The sequence below is a fragment of the Rattus rattus genome, chromosome 2 (assembly GCF_011064425.1).
Source record: "Rattus rattus isolate New Zealand chromosome 2, Rrattus_CSIRO_v1, whole genome shotgun sequence".
Lineage (NCBI taxonomy): Eukaryota > Metazoa > Chordata > Mammalia > Rodentia > Muridae > Rattus > Rattus rattus.
This window is the reverse complement of record NC_046155.1, coordinates 215,292,671-215,317,453: the sequence shown is the minus strand read 5'-3', so window position 1 is coordinate 215,317,453 and position 24,783 is coordinate 215,292,671. Positions and strand designations below refer to the sequence as shown.

The window sequence follows — 24,783 nt, the reverse complement described above, 5'->3', positions numbered from 1 at the left end:
GAAACCCTGGACCACCCAGCCCAGCAAGGATCTGAGAGCAAGAGAGAGGCCCTCAGTTGCTGAGGAGTCCCCATCCCAACTCAGCCCCCAACACTGAGCATCTCCCTCACAATTCCATCCCAGGCCCCATAATAACAGGAGGGGCCTAGGGAGCCCTCCCTTCTCTCTTGAATACCATCAATAAAGTTCGCTGCACCCCCTCCCCCCAAAAAAAAAAAAAAAAAAAGGAAAAAAAAAAAAAAAAAAGAAAAGAAAAGAGTTTCTGTGTCTTGGTATCTCTTCACAGCAGTAGAACAGTGACTGAGACAGAGGTGTTGGTTATGTTTTTTAAAATGAAATTTAACTTTTAAGACAGGATGGCCTAAAATTCACTGTATAGACTGGGTTGGCCAAGATATTCAGCTCTTCTGCTTCAACTTCCTGAATGCTAGGATTACATGTGTACTCTCAGTCAACCACTAGATAGAGTAATAAAATCTGGTTTCTTAAGGGCAGGACTTAACGAAACATTCCAAATGTTCCTTCCTCAGTATTATTTAATTAGGTTTCAAAGGAAGTTTCTCCTATGGAAATGCACACAACCAAAGCATGTTAACAAATTACAAAAGAACATGTAAATAGTAGCCATTGGCTTCAGTTTTAGTCTAGTTAACCTGGATAATAGTTTATATAAGTAAAACCATATCATTCATAAGCTGTCCTCACAAATAATGAAAGTAGCTGGGGCAAGAAAGTAAGAAGAATCCAGGGAAAGCGAGGAGGTGGACTATAATTTCTGAAGGTGCATTTAAGAATTGGCCCTCGCTTCCTACTGTTATATAAACTAAATATAGTACTTGAAACATGGGAACGGTATAATTCCAATTTTAAAAATTTGTTCTGTCCGCTTAAATTTAAGAATGTGGCAGTTCAAAATGTATAGCCTCGGTATAAAACAATCACGATTGCAGCCAGAGCAAAGGAAAGATTTAATAACACTCACTAATTTTTCAGGCAAGCTGACAGCTTGTCTCCTTGCGTTCATGCCACAGAGTCTTAAAAACACGGTTGTGTGGACTTTTAGGAAAGTTTTCATTTTTGCCAATGTCTTCCTATGATCAAGACTGAGCACGCTCTTAACAGCCACCTGCCCCCATCACGTTATTTTCTTCGTCGACGTCGTGTGTGACAAGCACATTGATGGAACTGAAATGTCTCTGTGGCCATGGCTTTCTTACCAGGTTGGTTCTCAAGTAGATTTGGGCATTTTAAAAGAGCATCCGTTGGACAAGATTAGTCTTTGTACGATATGACATCCATCCTCGCAATGGGTGATGGGATTTTGCATTCTCCACACATGAAGCTCCCTAGCTAGTGAGCGGACATGCTGCTAAGCAGTTCTTTTCTTCCTGGTTATCAGGTTAAGCCAGAATGAAGCTGAAAGAATATTACTGTGAGAGTTTACTGGACCAGGGCCAGAGTCCCACCTTCCCATGATGCCAGGATTTCTGACAACGAAGCCAAGTTAGGTCTTGTCTTGATCGAGGGAGAAGTCAGAAAGCTCCTGGCATCTGAGAAGTGAAGACGCAGGTCGAGGCCGATATTCGTTCCTCCTCCGCGTTCCCTCCCTCCCCCACCTCCTTCCCTTTTTTCTTTCCTCTTTTGATTTTCTTCTTTCTTTGTATGTACATATGTATTTATTTATCTAATCCTTGCTGGTGACGGATTTCAAACACAGGGCTTCACCGATACCAGAGCAGCAGTTCTCAAACTTCCTAATGGTGTGGCCTCTTAACACAGTTCCTTATGTTGTGGTGACCCACCCCCAACCATAAAATTATTTCCTAACTATTTCATAACTGTAATTTTATTACTGTTGTGAATTGTAATATAAATATTTGATGTGCAGGATGTCTGATATGTGACTCTTGTGAGAAAGTAGTCAGACTCCCGAAGGGGTTATGGCCCACCGGTTTGAGGAACAGTGTGCAGACACCCACTCCACTACCAACGATGTGTACATCCCAGCCGAGATGAGGTTCCATTGCATTACCCAGGCTGGCCTTAAACTCAGCTTCCAAGCATTGGGATGTGCCACTGTGATCCATAATGCTACCATTGTGAACCTAAATATTACTCCACAGAGAACCATACAAAACACAAGAAAATTTGGAAGGATACTTTTTACTAATCTATCTTTTTTTCTCCATCTTTATTAAATTGGGTATTTCTTATTTACATTTAAATTGCTATTACCTTTCCCGGTTTCCGGGCCAACATCCCCCTAACCCTTCCCCCTCCCCTTCTATATGGCTGTTCCCCTCCCCATCCTCCCCCCATTACCACCCTCCCCCCAACAATCCCATTCACTGGGGGTTCAGTCTTGGCAGGACCAAGGGCTTCCCCTTCCACTAGTGCCCTTACTAGGCTATTCATTGCTACCTATGCAGTTGGAGACCAGGGTCAGTCCATGTAGTCTTTGGGTAGTGGCTTAGTCCCTGGAAGCTCTGGTTGCTTGGCATTGTTCATATGGGGTCTCGAGCCCCTACAAGCTCTTCTAGTCCTTTCTCTGATTCCTTCAATGGGGGTCCTATTCTCAGTTCAGTGGTTTGCTGCTGACATTCGCCTCTGTATTTGCTGTATTCTGGCTGTGTCTCTCAGGAGCGATCTACATCCGGCTCCTGTCGGTCTGCACTTCTTTGCTTCATCCATCTTGTCTAATTGGGTGGCTGTATATGTATGAGCCACATGTGGGGCAGGCTTTGAATGGGTGTTCCTTCTGCCTCTGTTTTAATCTTTGCCTCTCTATTCCCTGCCAAGGGTATTCTTGTTCCCCTTTTAAAGAAGGAGTGAAGCATTCGCATTTTGGTCATCCTTCTTGAGTTTCATGTGTTCTGTGCATCAGAAACCATACTGCTATGTAAAATTAATTATATCTCCTAGTCATGATTATATATATATATATATAGAGAGAGAGAGAGAGAGGGGGGGGGACTTTGTTACAGAGATGTAAGGAGTTCTGTATCTATTTTTAAGAATATCTAAGACTCATATTATCCTATGCACAGTAATTACATACATGACTCTAGACTTGTTTTATTAGGTTTTAAGGAAGTGAAGTCTGACTTGCTGTGGTCACACACAGAGAATTCGGGAAGTGGGATGTAACTGATTTGGAATTTAGCTGGGATGTGAGGATAGTATCAGCACGCCATCTTCTTGAAATAGTCCATTAACATTAATGTCTGCACGTGAGTGCCTGTTTTACTTGTCAGAGAGGGCCTCCCTTCGACCGACGTCTAGGAACACTGTGTCAATGAATACCTTACATGTAAACTACAGGCTCGTTGGAGCGTTAGCTCCCCATCTGACTGATAGTCCCACATATCTTGTCTGCTTGTGTCTCCAGCTTCTCAGCTTCTTCCTCCTTCTCTACCACACCTCCCACTGGCATACATCCCAAAATTAACAAAAGAAAATGCCCAGTGATTTAGTCCGTATCCAAGTCTTCTTTCATCTAAACTCCTATGGTGTCAGTCACTGACTGCTCGGTGCTGAGATGGAGCATGGTGGGGTCCCCTGTGAGGACGGAGCACAGTGGATGTTGCTGTATAAATATAAAAATAAAAAAAGTATAGTTGTCTTTTACCCCGCTAGGTCCGCACCACGGTGCCCCAAGATGTCTGCTAGATATCTTGGAGGAAACACATCCCAACTCCTCAGCGGCCCAGTGTCTCCAGCCGCCGCACACTTTCCTACACTCAAACCATCACATAAAAGAACACACAACACAATAATCTTAGGTCCAATTGATAAGATTATAATTGCCCACTTAAACATACAAAACCCGGTACCATCCATCCCTAGAGAACATTAAAAACAACCTGTAAATACACAGAGCAGAATCTTAACATCACCTGCCATGGCTTCTCACCCTCTCTTGTCTCCCATCTCTTCCTTTCTCTCCTAGTCCCCTCCTCTTCCTTCAAACTTCTCTCCCGCCCATCCTTCCTTCTCCTCCAATGACAGGCCTCCTTCTATCATGTACCTGCCCGTCTCCTGTATTTTACAAATTCAATGGGGAGGTGGTTCTGGTGAAGTCACCTGAGTTCTGATACATGACTAGGCAGCTGTCCTTGGGGCAGTGGAATTAGCATCAAAATACAGATAACTCCAGGGCAAACCACAAGTAGAGTCCCCTGTGAGGAGACTAGTTGGCCGACTATCCTTACTGACCTTACCTTGCTCTATTACGTGTTTTCTGTTTACTCTTCTGAACACTCATTAACTCCTTCCACTCTCTCTGTTTTATACTTGAAGTGTCTTCCTGTCCTAGGTTATCATTTATGAAGGTCTGTTTTGTTTATCGTTATTTGTGCGTGTGCATAGGCGTGTGCATGCGTGTCTACCTGTCCCTGGAGACCAGAAAAAAGCTGTGGATTCCCTGGACCTGGAGTTACAGGTGGTTGTGAACCACAGGAAGCAATGGCTGCTGACTCTCCAGCTTGCTGTCTAAAGATAAAACTCAAGACTGGCTAGAAGAGTTTCTCTTAGAAGGACTAGTTCAATCCTGACCCCAAATCCAAAATGCTTACTTTTTATTTTATTTTTTTTTAAACAGTTTTTCGCAATGGAAAATTCACTGTTTCCTAATTCCTTTATTTTGTTGCTGGGAAACCTTTTTACGCTATCCCCGTGTTTGAGAGAGACCATCCCCTAACAAAGGCCACTCTTCTGTAATAACACAAAATAAGCGATCTTTCAACCACGGAGCAGTTCTTACAGTACCTGCCCACTGCGTTCCTACCTGCACTGTCTTTCTCTTCTCTGGGCGAGCTAGCTTATGCTTGGTTCCTTACTCTCCGTGACGGTGCGTGATCACACAGGACCCAAGTCTTCATGCTTCGGTTCATTTGGGCTATTCTAACAGGAAGCAATGACTCAGGGTCAGGTGGGACCTATCTCTTAGTCTATAGATGCCCCTCCTTTCCTGAGTCCTCATATCGAGAGTAGAGGGTGCCAGGCCTCGGTTCTATCGTTCTCAGTTAATTATCTTTCAAGGTCTCTACCTCTGAGATTAGACTCTCAGCATACCAATCTGAATGACGCATAAGCATCCAATGTGACGTTTTCTTTCTTCACCTTCCTTATCTGGTTGTTTAGCTTTTAGATGTTTCAAACCTGGACACACTGCTTGTAACAATTTGGTTACAGAGATTCCATTGCCCCTTAGGTCTCCTTCTTTCGTGTGCAGGTCTGTGAGTATACGTTCCCACATATGTGCATGTGTGCTGGCTACTTTTGTGTCTGCTTGACACAAGCTAGAGTCATCCAAGGGAAAGGGCCTCAAGGAGATACCACCGGAAGGTTGGCTGCAGCCAAATGTGTAGGGCATTTCCTTAGTGATGAGTGGGGAGGGCCCAACCCTTTGTGAATGGTGCCATTCCTGAGCTGGTAGTCCTGTGTTCTACCAGAAAAAAAGCCAGGAGGAGCAAACCAGTAAGCAGCACCCCTCCATGGTCTCTGCACCAGCTCCTGCCTTCAGGTTCCTGCCCAATTTGAGTTCCTGTTCTGGCTTCCTTCAATGATGTGGAAGGGTTACGTTAAATCAACCTCTTTGTCCCTACTTGCTTTGTGGTCACGGGGTCTCATCGCAGCAGTAGAAACCCTGACAGAGACAGAGTGTCCATGTGTGTACGTGCATGCGTAGGCCAGGGCTCAACCTCATGAAATTTCTTAGGCACTGTCTACCTTGTCTTTTGAGACAATCTTACTGATCTGTCTGGACTGACAAGCCTTGAGCCTGAGGCTCAGCCTGCTTCCTTTCTTTCACCCCCACCCCCACCTCTACCCTGACCGCAGCACTGGAGGACTTACTGCTGGCCCAGCCTTTCCTGTAAATGCTGGCAGTCAAACCCAGGTCCGAATTGCTACTTAGAGAGCGCTTTTCCAAGTGAGCCGTTTTCCCAGGCTCCAGGCCTTACATCCCACAAATGTAACACATTAAACAATGGAGAAGATTTGGGAAGTAGTTTCTTCTAAAATAATTGTCAAGGTAGATGTCGAGACGGGGAATTTAAGGCAACTTTCTATGTGGAAAATTAGCATCTCTAATTGCCCATGTTTTGTTTGTTGTAACCTCTAAGGCTTTTTGGACAGACTGCGTGGTTAGTTTAAGCAGTGAAAGACTAGGAATGTATTTATATTTTCAGAGCTAGTGGAAAACTCTGTGTGTGCGTGTGCTGCTTCAGTTCTAGGAATGTGATATGCAGGAAGGACCAACCTAAAGGGGAGAGGCTTATGTTGGGGCCTGGCTCTGACATCAGCCACCTCGGGAACTGAGATAAGACAAATGTGGTAGAGAAAGATATGATGGTGCTGGGGTGCTCACCTCTCGGTGGGGGTAGGGAGGGGCAGGGGATGTGACACACACTCCATGGTCACCCACAAGTGATCTCTTTCCTTTAAGTGGGTCATACATCCTAATTGTTTATTCGGCTATGACTGTACGAGTGGATTATTCACCAGTCGGTGAACTCAAGCCCCTCATGGTTCCGTCTCTGAATTCTACTGAAGGGATCGCACAGCAGGGAACTCTTTATATCCAGAGTATAACCAAGTGCTTCCTGCTTTTACATTCAGAGGTAATGGATGCTGCAGTCCCAGAGCCGCAGAAACGCTCGACTCGGAAGGAACGTAGAGACTAGGAATAAAATTGTTTAAACACAAATAACCGAGCGGAGAGGGACAAAAGAGAGTCACTGTGGATTAGCAACCGAAGAAGAATCAGAGTCTGTAAATTATAGTCAGATATTCCTTCTATTTAAATTAAATTGATCTTAAAAGGAGGCAAACATGAAATTGTCCTGACTTTCTTATCCTTATTAAGAAATCACCAGCCACTGTTACCAGTTTACGCTGTCTACACTAGTAAGCGATGTGTAGTTTTATTTTAGGGTGCCTGGGACATACGTTGGACATTTGTCATGACTTGAGGGACATCACAGTCTCACAGTAATGGATTCTTTCTAAATCTCTTGGTTTATTTTTTTACCCACTGCTCTATATTGATCCCCACATCTGAAGAACGTTCCCAGTCTCCTTCCTCTGAGACACTTCCTTTCTAAGCATTAGCACACCCTACCAACATTTGCCAAAGCAGGATGAGCTGGTGAGAATATTCAGTCTCTTTATAAACCATTCCGACTTCATCAAGCGGACACTCCTAAATCCAGGGTGGGGAAGAGAGAGCGCAGGGATGATGGCGGTCTATGGCTGGCTCTTTCTGCGTTCTTGTCAATCGCAGTGCCTGGGGTCGTAATGTCTAATATCATTTTCCTGATAAGCACACTACTGGTCTTGCTCAAACAGCAATAAGCTTTATAGCAGAGAAGAGAGTTTGTTTCTATACATTGAAGCTCGTCAACATGTACCAGTGTTTTTTGAGCATGGGAACAAGCTCGCCCTCTGTCTTTGCTTGTCCTAAAATACCTGGGAGGGAATAATTAATTCTTTGGAATTTTTCGGAACATTTGAAAACTCTCACGGAGAATGGCTGTGTTTATTAAATTTGATCAGGACGGCCCTGGTGACATGATGAGTCACCTGTTGTTTAATTTCCTGTTCTTTCTCAATTACTAATCAAAAGGTAGCCTAAGGAACAGGCAGTCCTTAAGGTAGATTGGGATCAGTTATCAGCACAATCAGAATGAAGAAACCCCATAGTAATTAAAAAAAAATAATAACCAGCGCTCACGTTCTATCCTGGGAAGGGAAAAGTCTATCAAAAGTTTCATTGTTGAGCTGTGGCTTTTTAAAAAAGAATAAAACTGTTTCTTGAACCTTTCAGACAGTTGATGTGTTGGGTAATGTGAAAGGGCAGAGACTACAGAATTTCATAATGTGAGTTTTCTAGTCAGAAAACCAAGTCTTCGTTATACACTCACCTTCCTGGGTCGTTCTAGTCTTACATTTCCATAGGATAGAATAAAGAGCTCTTCTGTGAGTCCCACGGTGTACCCAGGAGGCAGCTTTCAGACCTGTGACTGAAGCAAATGTCATGGGAAAGCCACTTCCTACTCTTTGATTCCTGCCCCACAAATGATCACAGCCAGCTGTATTCTTTTTAACCATTGACTCAATTGACATCTTTATAAACCATGAGTCTATAAGCAGAAAGCTTTTTATTATCACAGGTAGATATTCATCACCTATGATTTTTTGTATTAATAATAATTCGAGTTATAGATTATCACATACCAAATCACGGTAGAAATCGATTCTGTAGATCACAATTATACTGTTCCTAAGGCTTCATTGTGATGGGGTTGATGAGGCTTGACTGCCTCTCTTCCGCCGAACAGCGGCTGAAAGACCGGTGACCATCTGAAGCCTTGTCAATGGGCACATCTGGTCATAGACGCTGAGTGTCACTCGGTCCTTAACTGAGGCGCTGCCAAAACACTGTACAGAATCTTGCTATAGAGTGGCTGGTTTTTCCAGAGTGAGCTTTCCCAGGTGGAAGATGGACCATCTTGTAGCTTAGCCTTAGCAGGTGCATGGCGTTGCTGCCACTGTAGTCATGGGATGTCCCAGGGTTGGCAGGAGGAGGCGTCTCTCAGTAAGTGAGTGTTCCCATCTTTCAGTGCAGGATGTACCAGCATCACGGGGTGGAAACATTCTGGATAGGATACGCTGAATGGTCAACATAGAAAGAGATTCTCCGCCACAGTGCCGATTGGAAATCGTAAGACTCATTGCTGCCAGAGTTCTGCGGCAGAAGGACTGGGGGGCTCACTAGGTCTGTCTGTCTGTCTGACTGTCTATCATCTATCTGTCTGTCTATCTGTCTATCATCTATCTATCTATCTATCTATCTATCTATCTATCTATCTATCATCTATTTGTCTATCATCTATCTATTATCTATCTTTGTATTTGTCATCTACATCTATCAATCATCTATTTTTCTATCTTTCTATCTATCATCTATTTATCTCTCTTCCTATCTATTTATCTATCTATTTATCTATCATCTATCTATCAATCAATCATCTATTTAACTATCTATCATCTATCTGTCATCTATATTTATCTATTTCCACCTATAATCTATCTTTCTTTTCATTACATTTTATTTTGTTATTTTTATACATATCATATGTATTTATCTATATTTCTATTTCTATCTACTTATTTATATTTCGATGTGGATATAAACCTTTCAGTTACCCCAGTGTAGTAATGTATCTCTTAACTAGGTTCGGAAACAATTCGTCCCTGGCTAACTCTAAAATCAAAAGTTGTGAAATAAGGAGAGGTTTTTTGTTGTTGTTGTTGTTGTTGTTGTTGTTGTTGTTGTTTTATTTTTATGAAAAAGGATAGAAAAGTCTAACTAGATTGACTGCTTCCTCGAGAGAAATAGAAATGAAAAGCAAAGTCTTCGAAATGATTCGTCTCACACGTGTAACATCAGTACCGAGTGACCTCATTCCCCTGTGACTGTTTGGGGAGAGTTTGCCAAATCTCCGGTCAGTTCTGAGATCACACTGCCGTGCGAATGACCTATGACCTGATTTCAAGATGAGCACTACTGTCATCCCAGCACACATTTCACACTGCACTCCTCTTAGGACAATCGAGTCAGAGACCTGTGCAGAGGCGGAGAGGTTTCTCACGGACACGATCTTCCTCTTGCCTTTTCAGAGTTTCTCCAGGTTTCATGACACATTGACAGTACACGCCATCTGACTTTCAAAAGACGCAGAGCAAGACTGGGCAAGGAGGGGAAATTCCTCCAACAGCTCCCTGTTTTAAATGACTTCTCACAAGAGCGGAGGCCCTTTTACGCCTTTTAAACCCTACCTTTTATGCGTTCAATTTTTTGTTCACAAATTTTCTTTACTTTGTATTTTTTTATGGGGTTTAAAAATGCCATTCCCTTTGATTTTTTCCCCCACTAATATTCTGTTGATGACTTGAAATAGTCTGCCCTGTGGATATAATTCTTTCTCATCGCTAAAGGACCTTGTGGGACCCTAAGTGATGTGTACACAGAAGGTGTTCACAATGACACCCACAGGTAGGCGGATTAGACACCTAGAATTTGGGTATACACTAACAAGGGGATATGCACCCAGTATGGATTCAGACCAGGACAGAACACAAATTTACATTCCGGCTTTCACTGAAGTACTCTTTTTAGAAAGAATATCACATTCATGTAGAGAAGTTCTCTTTAACCCGAGTAGCAGCAGCTGAGCTTTCCAGATGGAGAAGGCTAGTGTGGCAAACTTGTAGTTCAGGAGGATGTGTCAAGAGATGACTTGTGCCTAGAAGTGTGAGACCAGCAAAGGTCACACAGCAAGATGTCATCAGAGGGAGGGAGAGAGAGAGAGAGAGAGAGAGAGAGAGAGAGAGAGAGAGAGAGAGTTGATAGAATCGAGATGGGTTCGATACATCCTGGAGCTCTTGGAAGTGGTTTTGTCTTGCCTTAACCTCCTTTGTCCAAGGTTCCTTACCAAATCCCTCACTTGCCATGGCGCAGAAGTAATGTTGAGCGCTAGGCAGGAGGCGGTGTGGTCCCTGGCTGTGGACTGTGGTGATGGAGGAAGGATCTCTGAGTGTCACACACTGCCTCAGAGAGCTGAGAAAGCAATGAGAACCATCATTACACCTACAGAAACAGCATATAGCTCAAGGACCTTGGAGGGGACTTCAGCACCAAGCACCAGCCCAGAACTGACAGGGTTTGTCTTACCACCATGGAAATCAGGGAGGCAGGGAACAGGGAACATGTACATTGCTGGGACACTCTTATGAGTGTCATTAGCGATGACATCATTAGCCAAGGAAGGCATCCTAGCCCCCACCCTTTCATCCTGAGGGATGATAACAAAGACAAGTGATGGAGACTGGCACACAGCCCTATGGTTGGCAAAGGGAAGCATGGGCTGTGTGACTTAGATGGCCCATAACCACTTCAGTTAATGGTCACTGTGCAGGGCAGGTCCCCTCTGCTCCAAGTTACAGAAACTACTCATTTCACTTACGCACGTAGCAGACACTGTGCCTTCAAATGGACTGAGTAATCATTATGCTTTCTTGAAAAGGACTAAATTTTTTTTAAAAAGTGTTAATAACCCTATTACTAAATAACCAACACACCCAAGTTACTCAGTTAAGTATGCAGTTTTAAAAGTAATTTTTGTTATATGTATAGGGCTGTGTAACCTCTACCTCGACACTTTTAGAATGTTTCCATCAGCCCTGGAACAACCTCTACTGATTTACCTGTCTCTCTCTATTCCTGCCCACCCTTGAATGTCACCCTGGCCCAGTCTCTCCAGCCCTGAACTGGGCTGGTGTACTTTGTATCATGTAAGAAACAAAGTGTCAATGGAACCAAGCAATGTGTGGTCTTTGTTAACCCACTTCCTTCTCTTAGTGTATTCGTTTTGAGGTTCATCCACATTACAACGTATCCTCATAACTTTATTCCTTTTCCCTACCCAATGCTATAGTCTACTATATAAATAGCCACCATTTTATGTATTTAGTGGTCAGTTAATGGAGGTTTTAAACCTACTTTTTGACTCCTGTGAATAAAGCTTCTATGGATATTGGTGTGAAACTTCTATGTGGACATATATTTTCATTTCTTGAGGATGTACATGTAAAACTCTTTTCCCCACTAAGTCCAGCCCACTTGGTTTGAAATGTTCACATGCCACAGATTTATGTGAAAGCATCCCTCAGGGTGGATCTTGTTAGTGCCAACCTGGAATTCCAGCACATTACCGTGAGACACTAACAATGGAATAGCCTCTATTCACTTTCTTATTCTTTTCAAATAGTTTCTTTTCCCAGAATCCTGTTTATATTAATGTTTCTAGGTTCTAATTTTAATATTTTACAAAGCATACTTATTTACATGTCATACACACTTTCAAGAGTCACTACTCAGCATTTTAGTTAATTTAGTCCAGTTTTGTACCAGTCGCTGTGATAGCTGCTAGAGGGACAATGATCTGATGACTGTCCCTGTCTCTGAGGAACTCTTGTCCAGCGAGGAGGTTGACTGGGGCAAAGGCAGAGTTAGAGTATCTCTCATATGCACTCTAACGCAATCGGAGAGTATTTGGAGGGCATAGAAGGGATGTTCTTATTCTCAAGGCACATGTTACACTATGCATGACCCTGGTGACATTACCCCGAGAAATAAAAGAGGATGTGATAAGTCTAGCCTGAAGGAACAATATGTCCTACTGCCCTGGGGCAGGGGACATAACCAGACTTGAAACCTTAAAAGTAGGATCTGCGACCTGCAGTGCCACTGACTGGGTAACAGAGTAAGGGCAGGTGAGGTGAGAAGCCAGGCAGGGTTGAAATCATCGTGGAAATCCTGTCTTTCTAGGGGTTTGGGCTTGAAATGCTTCCACTGAAAGATTTTAATCGGGAGGATTAAAATTCTTACTAGAGCATTTAGAACGACATGAACTTTTGAAAAGTGAGTCTTGTAAAGAACTTGTGAAGTAGCTTTACTATTATGCTTCATGATAACATGATTGACAGCTAGACAGCATGGGCGGGGTCTTGAAAGAGGGACCGTAGAAGGCTGCGCGCAGGTGCTAACTGCTTTGCTGGCATTCCCCTGCAAACGCCCGTCTGCGTGTCTCCGTATGGAACTCAGAGTTCTGTTTTGTCCTTGCGGGGATCATACCGCTTGATAAGTCCATGACTCACGCTGTCCCCCTTCCACCCTCTTACTACATTCTGTATTTGCTCCACAATACCACAAAGAAATGAGAAAAAAACCCCGGAGTCTTCTTTGAAGAGATCCACACATTGCTGTGTTTGTTTAGGTGTGCGGTCAGCGCTTCTGTCAAACGCAGATCCCCTGCGTGGTGCTTTGGGGGTGAGAACTGCACCTTTTGAAGATCTATTCACAGACTCTTGAAACATTCTGCCTTTTAAAAATATAAAAGGGAAAGAGAAAACGTTGTTAGAAAACCAGTAGCATAAGGAACAGGAGGAGAAATTCCACGGAGGATAAAAATATCGTTAGCTTTACAGGTGTTTGTCAACCATAGCAAAGATGAATGGATTTTATTACTGTGTAATTACAAGTCCTAAAATAATCTGCAATGGACAATAAAAGACTTGAAGGATGTAGGCCAGTGTCTCTGTCTCTGTCTCTCTGTCTCCCTCTCTGTCTCTGTCTCTGTCTCCCTCTCTGTCTCTGTCTCTGTCTCTGTCTCTGTCTCTCTCTCTCTCTCTCTCTCTCTCTCTCTCTGTGTGTGTGTGTGTGTGTGTGTGATATGTGCATATGTGTGTCTGGGTGTCTGAATTCAGGTGTATACATATGAGTATCTGTTCACACTGGGGAGTCAGAGGCTGGATTTGGGTGTCTTTTTCAATTGCTCTCCACCCTATTTCTGAGACAGGAGCTCTCAAGGAATCTGGAACTTACCAATTTAGTTAGACTAACTGGCCAGGCTGCTCCAGGGGTCCTCTCTCCACCTTCCCAATGCTGGGATCATAGATACCTGTCTCACCAGACTTTCAATGTGGGTGCGGGACACCTGAACTCAGGTCCTCCTGGTTTGCAGAGCAAGTCCTTTACAGACTTAGGCTAACTCCCTAGGCCCAACACTCAGGGCATTTGATAGTTTGTAGTGCAGACTAAACATCCCTACATATTTATCAATCTCTAGAACTCTTGAGATCTATCATGTCTAATGTCACAGTTATTAATTACCTCCACTTCCTTTCCAATGATCAAAATCAATCCCATCTCACTGTAATAATTACAGATAACAGAAATCACTGTAATTCATGAAAAAGCATAAGGGTATTTAAGTGCCTGGCAAGCGTAGGATTATTTCAGCCATAACAAAGCCATTTTAATTTAAGTTCTGTGGATAATGACTGCTCACCTCAGAGCAGAAAAAAGAAGCACACTGTAATATGACATAGTCTGTTACTTGACTTAAGGTTTATTTGTATGTCCAAAATTGTATGCTAGGAGTCACAAGCAAAGTATTTAAAATAAATGTATACTTGAAATAGGCAAAAACACATGTATGTATAATTCATGAGACAGGAAAGTTTTACTTAGGTTTTTTTTTTTTTTTACATTTTCTTTAGTTTTTGCACTCTACACTTATAAACTTACCTTGGGTATAACTTATGTGACACAAGGTTCATAAGCCTTAGATGTCTAGCATAATACAATTTACAGACCTGTAAGACCATTTAACTCACTCATAGTCGTGTACAGAGCACGTCAGACTCCAATATAACTAACTATACATTTATGTATTTATTGTTGAGACCTGGGTCGCTGTGTGGCCCAGGTATACTTCCAAGTTGTAATCCCCCTGGTTGAGCTCCCTGAGTGCTGGGGTTGAAAGAGTGTGTGACCATACATGACTCCACAGAGCTCTGTTTAGTTCTTTCTCCCTAGCCTTATTCACATTGATCTCAAATATTCCAATAATCTGTTTCCTGCCTCAGTAAAACAGTTTGGCTTGTTCTGCAAGGCTCTACAGGGATCCAATGCCTGGGTCCTTGTTCATAACGTGTCTGAGACTTGTTCAGTGTCGCCCTGTTTGTATATGTGCAGACTCTGTGTAGACAATGTAACTCGTCCAGCGCCATTCTTTGTTGTAGGTTGATGTCCATTTGCAGGTGAGGGCTGGCACAGGTTAGGTCAAGGTCATGATTGGTCAGTAAAAAAAAAAATGAGGCAGGGATGAAATTTTTGTAAGGTAGGAGAGAAGGGAAAGGAAGGAGAATCAAGATGGAGATGAGAAGGATGATCCAGGTCTGCGTGATCTTGAATTCCCAAGGTAGTTAGTTGGGTTGGATCTCTGTAGGCAAATTTATCTTATCCTCATCAATTGGTTGCGAGTTCATTGTGAGGATGTACTGTGGATTGAAAACTTAACATATAAATCTGATTGATTAATTACAGTTTATTGAGTCATGATTTCACTCGATTGTTGGGAATGTGAGCAGAGGCTACGGCAGGGAGCCATGATAGGCCAGCCCATGCTGGACTTATAGAGCCCTGATTTTACCGGGTGCTGGCATGAGAGAGAGAAAAGGGTACCTGGCAGTGCCATGCGGCTCCAAAGGTGTATGCGTTTATGTGTGTATGTCTCCGTGTGGTGTGAGTGTATGTGTGCATGTGTATGCGTGTCTCTGTGTAGTTTGAATGTATGTATTTGTGTACATGTATGTGTGTATATGTCTCTGAGTAGTATGAGAGTATGTGTAAGTTTGTGTGTGTGTATGTGTATGTATATAGGCTGAGGCTGAGATCTATGTCGTGTGTATTCTTTAGTTGCTTTTTGTCTTAGTTTTTGTGACAGGGACTCTCACTGAAGCTGGAACTTGCCCGCTGAGCTGGCTGGGCAGTGAGCTCCAAGGATTGCCCCCCTCTCCCCAATCTTTGTCTTCAGTCCTGAGAGTACAGATGCACATTGCAGCTGCTGTCTGGGTTTTTATGTGTGTTCTGGGGCTCCAAATACTTTGTTTTGGGTCATCTTCCCGGCCCCAGAAATTACATTTAAATTACAAAACTTAAGTTACAGGAATCTGATTGTTAACCTTCCCAGGTGGAAGCTGAATGGTAGAGTGTACTTACCCAAAGTGCTCAAGACCCTGTGTTCAATCCCCGTCACAGAACCGAACATATTCAGAATACGATTCGTAATTTCCATCACAATTGTTGGCATTTTGTCTGCCCCACCGTTACCTGGCAATAGCCAGGTGTGCCTGACTCACTATAAAAGTGGCTGCTGGCCTCCTTCCCACTCTCTTGCTTTGTCTTCTCACTCCTTCCCCTTCTCTACCCATTCCCCTCTCCCTCTCTCTCCACATGTTCATGGCCAGCCTCTACTCCCCCCCCGCCCCCGTCTCTCCTACCCTCTCAACTCCCCTCCCCTAAATAAACTCTATTCTATACTATACCATCATGTTGTTAGTTCCTCAGGAGGAAGAGATGCCTCATCATGTGCTCTCGGAGGCACCCTGACCCCCAAACATATTCCTTCTCCCCTTATCTTTTTATAAAACACAACATTTGGTGCTGTAAACAGCCATTTTTCAAGAAATGGACTGTGCTCTAAATCTTCACTATACACAAAGTGAAAGACCCCCGGAGCCAGGAGACTCTCACTCAAGTCTTGGGATGACTCAACCCCCCAAGAACTCACGAGAAACCATCTTTGCTGTAATCATACAAGGTTTATTGATAGGAACCAATGCACTGGGGTTGAGACTCATATCCCACGCAGGAGTAGAGGAGTTCGACCCCGAGTAGCTGGGAGAAGGGGTATTTAAAGGAAGAAACCACAACCCAAGGGGGTAGGGATGGCGTCATTGGAAAATGTCGAGAATACCAGTGAAAGATCACAAGGAGGAGCCTCCTGTTTCTCAAGATTGTTTTCAAGATTGTAGTCTAACTTTATGGTCAGCTAGTTCCTGGGAGAAGATTCCTGTTATCTGACTAGGTCGGGATCATGTACTTAAGGGCCTATCTTGAGCTCTTTCACCTAGTTATATACAGAGAGCAGGCTCAAGAAATGTGACTTTTTACCTATTGACTGGCAGAGAGCAGGGTCTGGAATTTGAGATATTTAGGGCTTCCTGGGGGTGAGATAGCATTTTAGCATTTCTAAACTTCTGACTTCTTGGCTGCATTTTTCATTCTTTCAAAAGCTCAACTGAAAATGCATCAGGAACCTAAATTTAACGCCAGCCACGGTAAACCGTAAAAGCTGGAGAAAAAACATGTGTGACTTTTGTTCTGGTAAAGATTTCTTAGATGGGAAATCGTTAGCATCATTCATGAAAGCCCAAAAATGAATAAACGGGATTTCGCCAAAATAAAAAAAATGTTAAAAAAGACACTATTAAAAGAATAAAAATGGTTGAAGACGCTCAGCGGTACAGTGCTTGTCTAGAACCCTCAAGACCCCACGTTTCATCTCCTACCCTACAAGAAGAACTGCAGCCATCGGTCACACACTGGGAGAAATGTTGCACAATTATACAAAGGAATTGTATTATGAATATCAAAAATATTGTCCGGACTCAGAGGTAAGAAGGCAAACCTTCATTAGGAAGCACTGAACGAGTCAGACACTTTCTGAGAGCTCATCAGAAAATCAAGTGTCTTCAGACAGGGAGACGTTTTGGAAGGCTGATGCAGGACCACCACTCAGGGATGTGTAGAATTGTCCAACCGCTTTGCCAACTGCTGGGCACTTCCTGTCTTTTTCCTTTTATAATGCTGGGCATAGTCACAGTGCTTTTGTGCACATGAGGCAAGGGTTCTACCATTGAACTATATCCTCAGCACTGCTAAAAGGTAAATGACAATCACCCCGTCTAACCATTTTGTGGTCTAGTATTTATTCAGGGAATAGAGATGCTATTTTCACAGAAGAATTTGTAATGAATACTCATAGTAGTCTAATTTGTAGTAGTCAACACTGGAAATAACCAAAATGGGTTTCAATAGATTAATGGAAGTAATCCAAATCATGGTGTCTCCATGCTTTCGTTCCTGGGGCATCCCTCGACAAGACAGCAGTGGCTGAGGGTTGCTAAAAGGCGTGGAGATAAACCACTCTGGGGACAGTTTCAGGGAACACATCTGCTTTGAGCATGAGCGGAAGCCTGTGGCCTGTGACTGGCTGGCACATTACCTTGGACTGAATAGTGAGCGCTCACACCCCCAGGGTCTCTATGCAGAAGATGCACACAAAGGAGACATGGAGAGTTCAGACTCTTCAAGGACAGCTACCAGCTTCTTCATGCTACTTGAGAGCCCCGTGTTCTGACTTGGGGAGTGTGGTGCGCCATGCTTCTTATTTAGAATTGCAGTCCGCCAAGTAGGCTGGCCGTCAGGTCACGCTGGCATTTCCTCCTATGCTCCTACATGGAATTCTTTCTGAGAGAAAAAGGAATGAGCTGTTGATTCGCGGACCAATATGGCTGAACCTCAAAATAGTTGAGTAAATGAAGATATAAGAAAGAACACACACACTGTCGTGTTTTGTCTACGTGAAGGTTTAAAAAATACAAATGGAGTTTTAGTGACAGAAAGCTGATTTGCTGTTGCCGAAGGCCGTGTTAGGGAGCCACAGAGAGCAGGAGGATGCCAGGACCTTTTCACATTTTTATATTCTGCATATAAATGCTTGAGAGTCTGCATATGTTGCCTTGGTTGGGTTGGAGGCGTTGCTGGTGTTTACATATGTGCAAACATCCCAGGTTGTAGACTTAGAGCATGTCCCGTTGTGGTTTGCAAAGTCACTCCAGTATCACTATCAATAGGTACCTTTCGAGTTTCATCTTTTGCTGTGTGTCTTAGTTAGGGTTTTATAGCTGCAGCAAAAAACCAGGACCAAAAGGCAAGTTGGGGAAAAAGGATTATTCAGCTTACACTTCCACATTGCTGATCATCACCAAAAGAGAGTCAGGACAGGAACTCAAACAGGGCAGAATCCTGGAGGCAGAAGCTGATGCAGAGGCCATGGAGGGTGCCTCTTACTGACTTGTTTTCCCTGACTTGCTCAGCCTGCCCAGGGATAGCACCACCCACAATGGGCTGGACTCTCGCCATAGTTGAGAAAATGTCTTATAGCTGGATCTCATGGAGACATTTCCTCAACTGAGGATCCTTTCTCTTTGATGACTCTGATATGAAACCAGCCAGTACAGTGACTGACAAAAATCAACTGGTAGGAGGAAAGGGTTTATTGGGCTTACACTTCCAAGTTATAATCCATCACTGAGGGACGTCAGGGCAGAAAGCAAAGCAGAAATGGAAGCCGAGACTGTAGAAGAAACTGCTTACAGGGCCACTCTTCTGCTCATGCTCGGCTACCTTTCCCTTGCAGGCCCACTCTTCCGCTCATGCTCGCTCATGCTCCGCTAAGCTTTCCCTTACATCCCAGGCCTGCCTACTAAGGAGGCTGTAGAGTAGCCTGGAACCTCTTGTGTCAATTGTCAATCAAGACAGTGCCTCATAGGACAATCTGATACGGAGACTTCCAGGTGACTCTAAGTTATGTCGACTTGCCAGTGAAACTAGCACGTGTAAATAATAGACTATTTTCATGAGTCAATACAAAATGAACTGGTGCACAGACCCAAATTATGCATCACATCTGAGGCAGGATTGTTTTCTTGTTCATCGAACTCGTTAAGTGGTCGGTTTATAACTCATTTACTGCAAGAGCAGCGTCAGTGACTTGTAATTAGCAGCGTTCACGATTACAGTGGGATAGAAGCTGCCCTTTGTTTTTAAGTTTTATGTATATGAAGCTGAGACAGGGGCTCAAATAGTGCTGGTGGGCTGGCTGGTCCCTGTGTAGCCAAGGGTGACCTTGAACTCCTGATCCTCCTGCCTCTATCTACCAATACCAGGATTAAAGGAGTGAGCCACCAGGTGGAGCACATTTGATATGTTTTAGCACTTAATGTTCAGTGCTAAGTCCTCTTACATGGGCAAATATGTGTAAGATAATATCTTCACTTACAAACAGATAGGCTGCAATGTGGAAATTACTTAAAGGTGTAAAACAAAACACTTAAAAATCATATAAAATTAGCATCTACTTTTTTTTTTTGTCCATAAAATTTTGCCTTGGAGTCATAGGAAACAAAGATAGTTAAGAACAACCATTGGGTAATCAGAACTGAAATCTGAGCCATTTACAAATATGAATTTAATGTGTTATTTTCATTGTTGTGGATAAGAAAAGCTGAGTAAGGCAGAATTTGACACATACCTTTGATACAAGGTCTTGGCATTGAAAACACAAGCTACAACAAAGTGGTTTGCTCAGTATGATAATAAGGTTGATGTTTTCTTTTACACAGCATTATTAGCCTTATGTTGTACAAAACGAGGATGTTTAATAACAGGTTATAGATTTATGTGTTACTATTACATCATAAGCACCCAAGGCTAGTTCTGTGTCTGAAAACCTGTACTAAACACCCTTAGCAAGTTCACATGTTTGTGTATTCAATCAATGCCTAAGGCTTCCTTCTTAATTAATCCGTGCTAATGAAATATTTTACAAAGCTAAGGTCAGACAGTTGCTTACCAGAGCTGTTAATGAATTTAATATGGAGCCCATACCTGAACCCATGAGTTACATGCAAAGAATATTGACCCAGTATGGCTACATTTCAAACTTAAAATTACTCGTTTAAGAAGTCTCCCTCTCCAGCTTGGACTAATTATTATGCCAAAGTTACACGTTTGTTGACTGCCTATCGTGTTCACTAAGGCTTAAAAGCTGAAATAAAGTCCTTGCTTTAATGAGCGAAATAGGCAGCTTTTCAGATGATCAAAAACCAAAGTTGGGAAATAATTCTAAAAACCGGTGTAGGTCAGAGATTCCAGTTCAATAGCGCGGTGGTTTCTAGATTTCTGGCCGGTAAGTACACGTCAGTCAACTCGCTGTGGGCGGGACCTCGCGCCACCGGGCAGCTCGCGAGAGCGCATGCGTCCCCGGGGCGCTGGCCGTGACCCCGAGAGCAAGCGGTCGCGTAGTGCGCAGGTATGACGTTGCGCATGCGCGGACGCTCGGCGCAGAGGCCTGGCGGAAGGCAAGATGGCGCGACAGAGGTGTCCCTCCTGCGGTCCGCGTCTCGTCGGTGTCTGAGCCGAGTTCTTCTGGAAGGGACGGCGGCAGACGCCCTCTATGCGCGATGGCCCGGCATCGGAACGTCCGGGGCTATAACTATGATGAAGGTGGGTGGCAGGGCCGCGCCGGCCGTCATCTTAGATCTTCCAGCTGCCGCCCTGGCCGCTCTTACGTCCGCCTGGATTCGAGCTCGGATCCCGGAGTCACGTTCGCATTGGTGTCTACGGTTTGGGGGGACCAGGCGGAGGATAGGACCTGAGAGCCCCGGGGAGGAAGTCGGCGTGTTGTCTGTCTTCTGACTGAGCAGGTTTACGGACGGGGCAAGAGTGTAGCATCTCCAGGGCCCACTGGTGTGGCGAGGTCGGGATCCGATGTTGTTCGCATCCGAGCATCACCGCCTCTCTCCTTGTTTCATTCAGGGACCCCCCACTTCTGTTTCTGACTTCTGTTGCATAAGCACTCCTTCAGATGTAACCATAAGGCGTTACTTAGTTATTAAAACAGGCTGGCTTAGCGCTTACCTGCAGCCGGCCTGCTACAAACGTCAGATTCATTTAGGGTTTTTTTTTCCCCCCGTGTCCGTGCGTTTTGACTGCAGAACTTAACCCCTTCCGAATTTTTCAAAGAATTTCAAAACTGGCGACGTGAGAAACAGAAAAGAGTCTTGTTTAAAAGGGTCAAGAAATTAGGTCGATTTGCTGGTCTTCAGGTGTATACACACTCAGTTATTGGCTGATAACGCTTAATGTACATTTATTTTTAAAAGGAAATGGAAAACAACACTAGCGGGGAGGTCGTGAGAAAGGGACTCGCAGTTTGCTTTTTTTTTTTTTAATGAAAAATGTGTATATGAATGCACTCTACGGGTTGAAGTGGTTTTAGGAAAAAAACATCATGCACTGAGGGGAAAATAATAAGCATTATTAAGCATCATAGAAACTAAAATAAACACAAATGTAAACTAATGCAAAAATCCTAGACCTGCTGCTTTTTAAAACGGAGAATATGTAATGTTTTAAGAAGATGGTTGTTATTAACCCCCTTTGGCAGGAGTGCGGGTGGTGGTGGGTGGGGTGGTGGTGGGTGGGGTGGTGGGGTAGGGTTGTGAGTTTCAACATCGGCAACAGGCTTTGGCATCTAACACTCTGGGCTGCATTTGGAGACTTGGACCCAGTCTGCCTGGAATATCTTCCTTGGCAGACATTCACTGTAAGAATATGTAGTGACTGTATAAAATGCCCCGGTGGACCACTACCACAAAGAAATGACTTTAGACTGGAAGACGTTTTGTAGCTGTGAAATAAAGGACGTTTGTTAATTTCTTTCCTTATCCAGTGATAATTAAGAGTACTCCTTAACATACTGACTGTTTTAAAGTAACAGCTGGTTAAAGCCTGAGAGCTTCCACACAGTGTCATGACAGTAACATAGGAAGGGTGTGAAAGAGAGGGTGTAAATTAGAAGGGCTTGGGATTCCTTGTGTCTTCTGAGTCCTTCTTACCTTGGCCAGCTGAGGTCAGGTTTTATTTCTTTGTAACAATCGGTGACATCATAACGGAGCCTAGCCTGTCCTGGGATGGTCCTCCCTTCCTGTTTATAAAAGTTCAATTTATTTTCAGTTTTCTTCTTCCCAGTTAGGCTTCCCCTTAGGCTTTCAATAATTAAAGCTTCACCGAAGTATTCTAATTTCATTATAGTTAGTCTATGGGCAAAAACCTGTTGGTTCCTCTGTGTAACCCCTGTGTTACTGTACTTTTCACGACTGCCTCCACCACTAGGTTTTTGTTTTGAGACAATTTCATGTAGCCCCTGTTGGACTTATATTCAAGGTGTAGCCAAGGATGATGAATGAATGATCCTCCTGCCTCTGATCAGGTGACAGGCATGGACTGGCAGGCCTGGTTTATACAGTACTGGCTGTTGGGACCTAGGACTGTGCACAATAGTTCAGTAAATAGTTCAGCCTTAGGTGTAGTAAATCCCTCCAATGTTTTGTTGAATAAGTGAAGCACTTTTAGGGAAACGTCAGGAAGAGTTCTCTTCATATTTATATTTTGTCTTGCTTGAAGCCAACCAAACTAGCAAAAGTGATTTGTAATGTCTAAAGATTGTGAATGCAATTTTAAATTTGAGGTTACATTCTGATTTCACTTAATCTTACTTTTTCTTTTAATCCAGTTAAAGCAGTCATACAACTTTCCTTTGCCACAGCATTAGGTCTTGGCCTTTAAGCATGGTTTTCCTGCTGCCTGCTTGCCCTAGAAAACTGGCCTTCTCCCTCCTTTAGAATTGGTTTGAATGTTTTCTTCCTGGGGAATTTCACGTTTCGCTCACATGTGTTCCCAGCTTGCTCAGTATTTCCTCATGCTGCCTAATTGTCATGGAATTTGTAATCACTCTATTCTGGTTTGTTAGAGCTCTGGCATTAAGAGAGCTGGGAATGTATGCACACTTCCAATGTCTAAAAAATGTCTCCATAGTAGGCCCTGGTATAAAATTATATGTGTTCCTTGCAGTTTTAAAGCAGTTTTGTTAACCTGTAAACACACTAATTTAGCGGCCTATGTATGCCAGAAAGAAACTGTGATTTCTCATGTATTGAAACCTGTTGTACTTGGAAGACAAGAAATTAGAGGTGGCTCTTGGAAGGTAAAGGTAGCAGGAAGACTTCTGGGAGCTTACCTAGAAAAAGAAGCAACCTTAGGAAAAATCTCAACAAAGAACATATTCATTGAGGTCAGCTAATGATCACCAAAGTTAGGCATCCTGGTTCCCCACAAAGAATGTCCGTATGGTTGATGTATTTACCCTGTGCTTACCGGTTCTATAAAGATGCATGGCTGGAGGGGAGGAGGGAGGTAATGTGAGAAAATTAAATAAAGCCCACTTAACTTAAAAGCGTAAGACATAGGTATGTCTTTTAAGTATAGATTGTCAGTAACATAGATTGTTAATGCATGCCTTCTCTGTGGGAAGAGCTCTTAGAATTTATGGAAAGGTGGACATTTCAGCTTCCTTCCAAGGTGGTATGTTAACTTACTTTGTAGGTAATTCAGATGTTTCTTCACTAATACACAAGGCTGATTGGGCTTGTAACAGAGTTTTTTCTTTTTAGATTTTGAAGATGATGACTTGTACGGCCAGTCTGTGGAGGATGACTATTGCATCTCACCATCAACAGGTAAGTGTTAAAAATGGTTTCTTTGATTTCGCTGTCTACAATGTCAACTAAGTATAATTGTCATCCTGGACCAGAATGTTCATGAGACTGTAATATGTAATGTTGAAAAGATATGTATATGTGTGTATGTCTTTATATATGCACATGTTAATATTTAAAGTTTTTATAATGGATTATTTGAAAACAAAAAATAGCTGTTATATAGGCCAGGGTGGCCCTGAACTCCTGGTGGTCCTCCAGCTTTGGTCATACTTGGATGGACTGTAAGTAAGTATGCCCCACCAAGTTCACCTGCAAGACTTTCTTTACCCATGAATAGTTTTTGTTTTCTGCGCGCGAGTGCGCGTGTGAGGGAGGGAGGGAGGGAAGGAGGGGGAAGGAGGAGGAGGGAGGGAGAGAGAGAGAGAGAGAGAGAGAGAGAGAGAGAGAGAGAGCGCCACGCCTGTGTGCATATGTCTTGTTTGCCTCTGTTTAGGTGCACGCTGCTTCTGCACATACATGGGAGTGCACAGGGACCTCGGGAATCTTGTACCATTCTCCCTCTTAGTTCTTTATGCCAGGATTTCTCACTGAACTGTGGTCTAAGACGGTGACCAGCAAGCTTCAGAGACCCTGTGTCTGCCATTCAAAGCGCTGTGGTCACAGACACGCACATGACTACACCTGATTTCGATGGCTATTAGGGACTGAATTCAGGCCTTCATGCTTTGTGCAGTAAGAGCTGAGATGTGTTAAGGAAAAATGAAGCAGTTTAAGAAAAGCTTTGGTGCCTTTGTTTTTCTAATAATCCCTGTAACATGTAGTTATATAAATTCACTAAAATACTTGATGATTAGTGAAATTCTTAGACCTCTGAAGGCAGGTAGTAATAAATTTTATATCAGGAATATTTTGAATATTAGACTGGCATCTGGGAACAATTTATTTAGGGAAAGAATAGTAATA

The 24,783-nt window shown here is 43.3% G+C and overlaps 1 protein-coding gene across 2 annotated transcripts in view; it reads left to right on the top strand.

Moving 5' to 3' along the window:
- Positions 1-20,579: 20,579 nt before the first annotated feature.
- The window catches only part of Hbs1l (HBS1 like translational GTPase), a 79,163-nt gene continuing 74,959 nt past the window's right edge, over positions 20,580-24,783 (top strand). Inside the window, exons 1-2 of one of the 2 annotated variants that reach the window (XM_032894921.1) lie at positions 20,580-20,764; positions 23,773-23,838. In XM_032894921.1, the coding sequence (XP_032750812.1) occupies positions 20,722-20,764; positions 23,773-23,838 (109 nt within the window). In that variant the 5' untranslated portion in view covers positions 20,580-20,721. The remainder of the gene's footprint in view (positions 20,765-23,772; positions 23,839-24,783) is intronic. The other variant, XM_032894922.1, reaches the window with a different exon arrangement.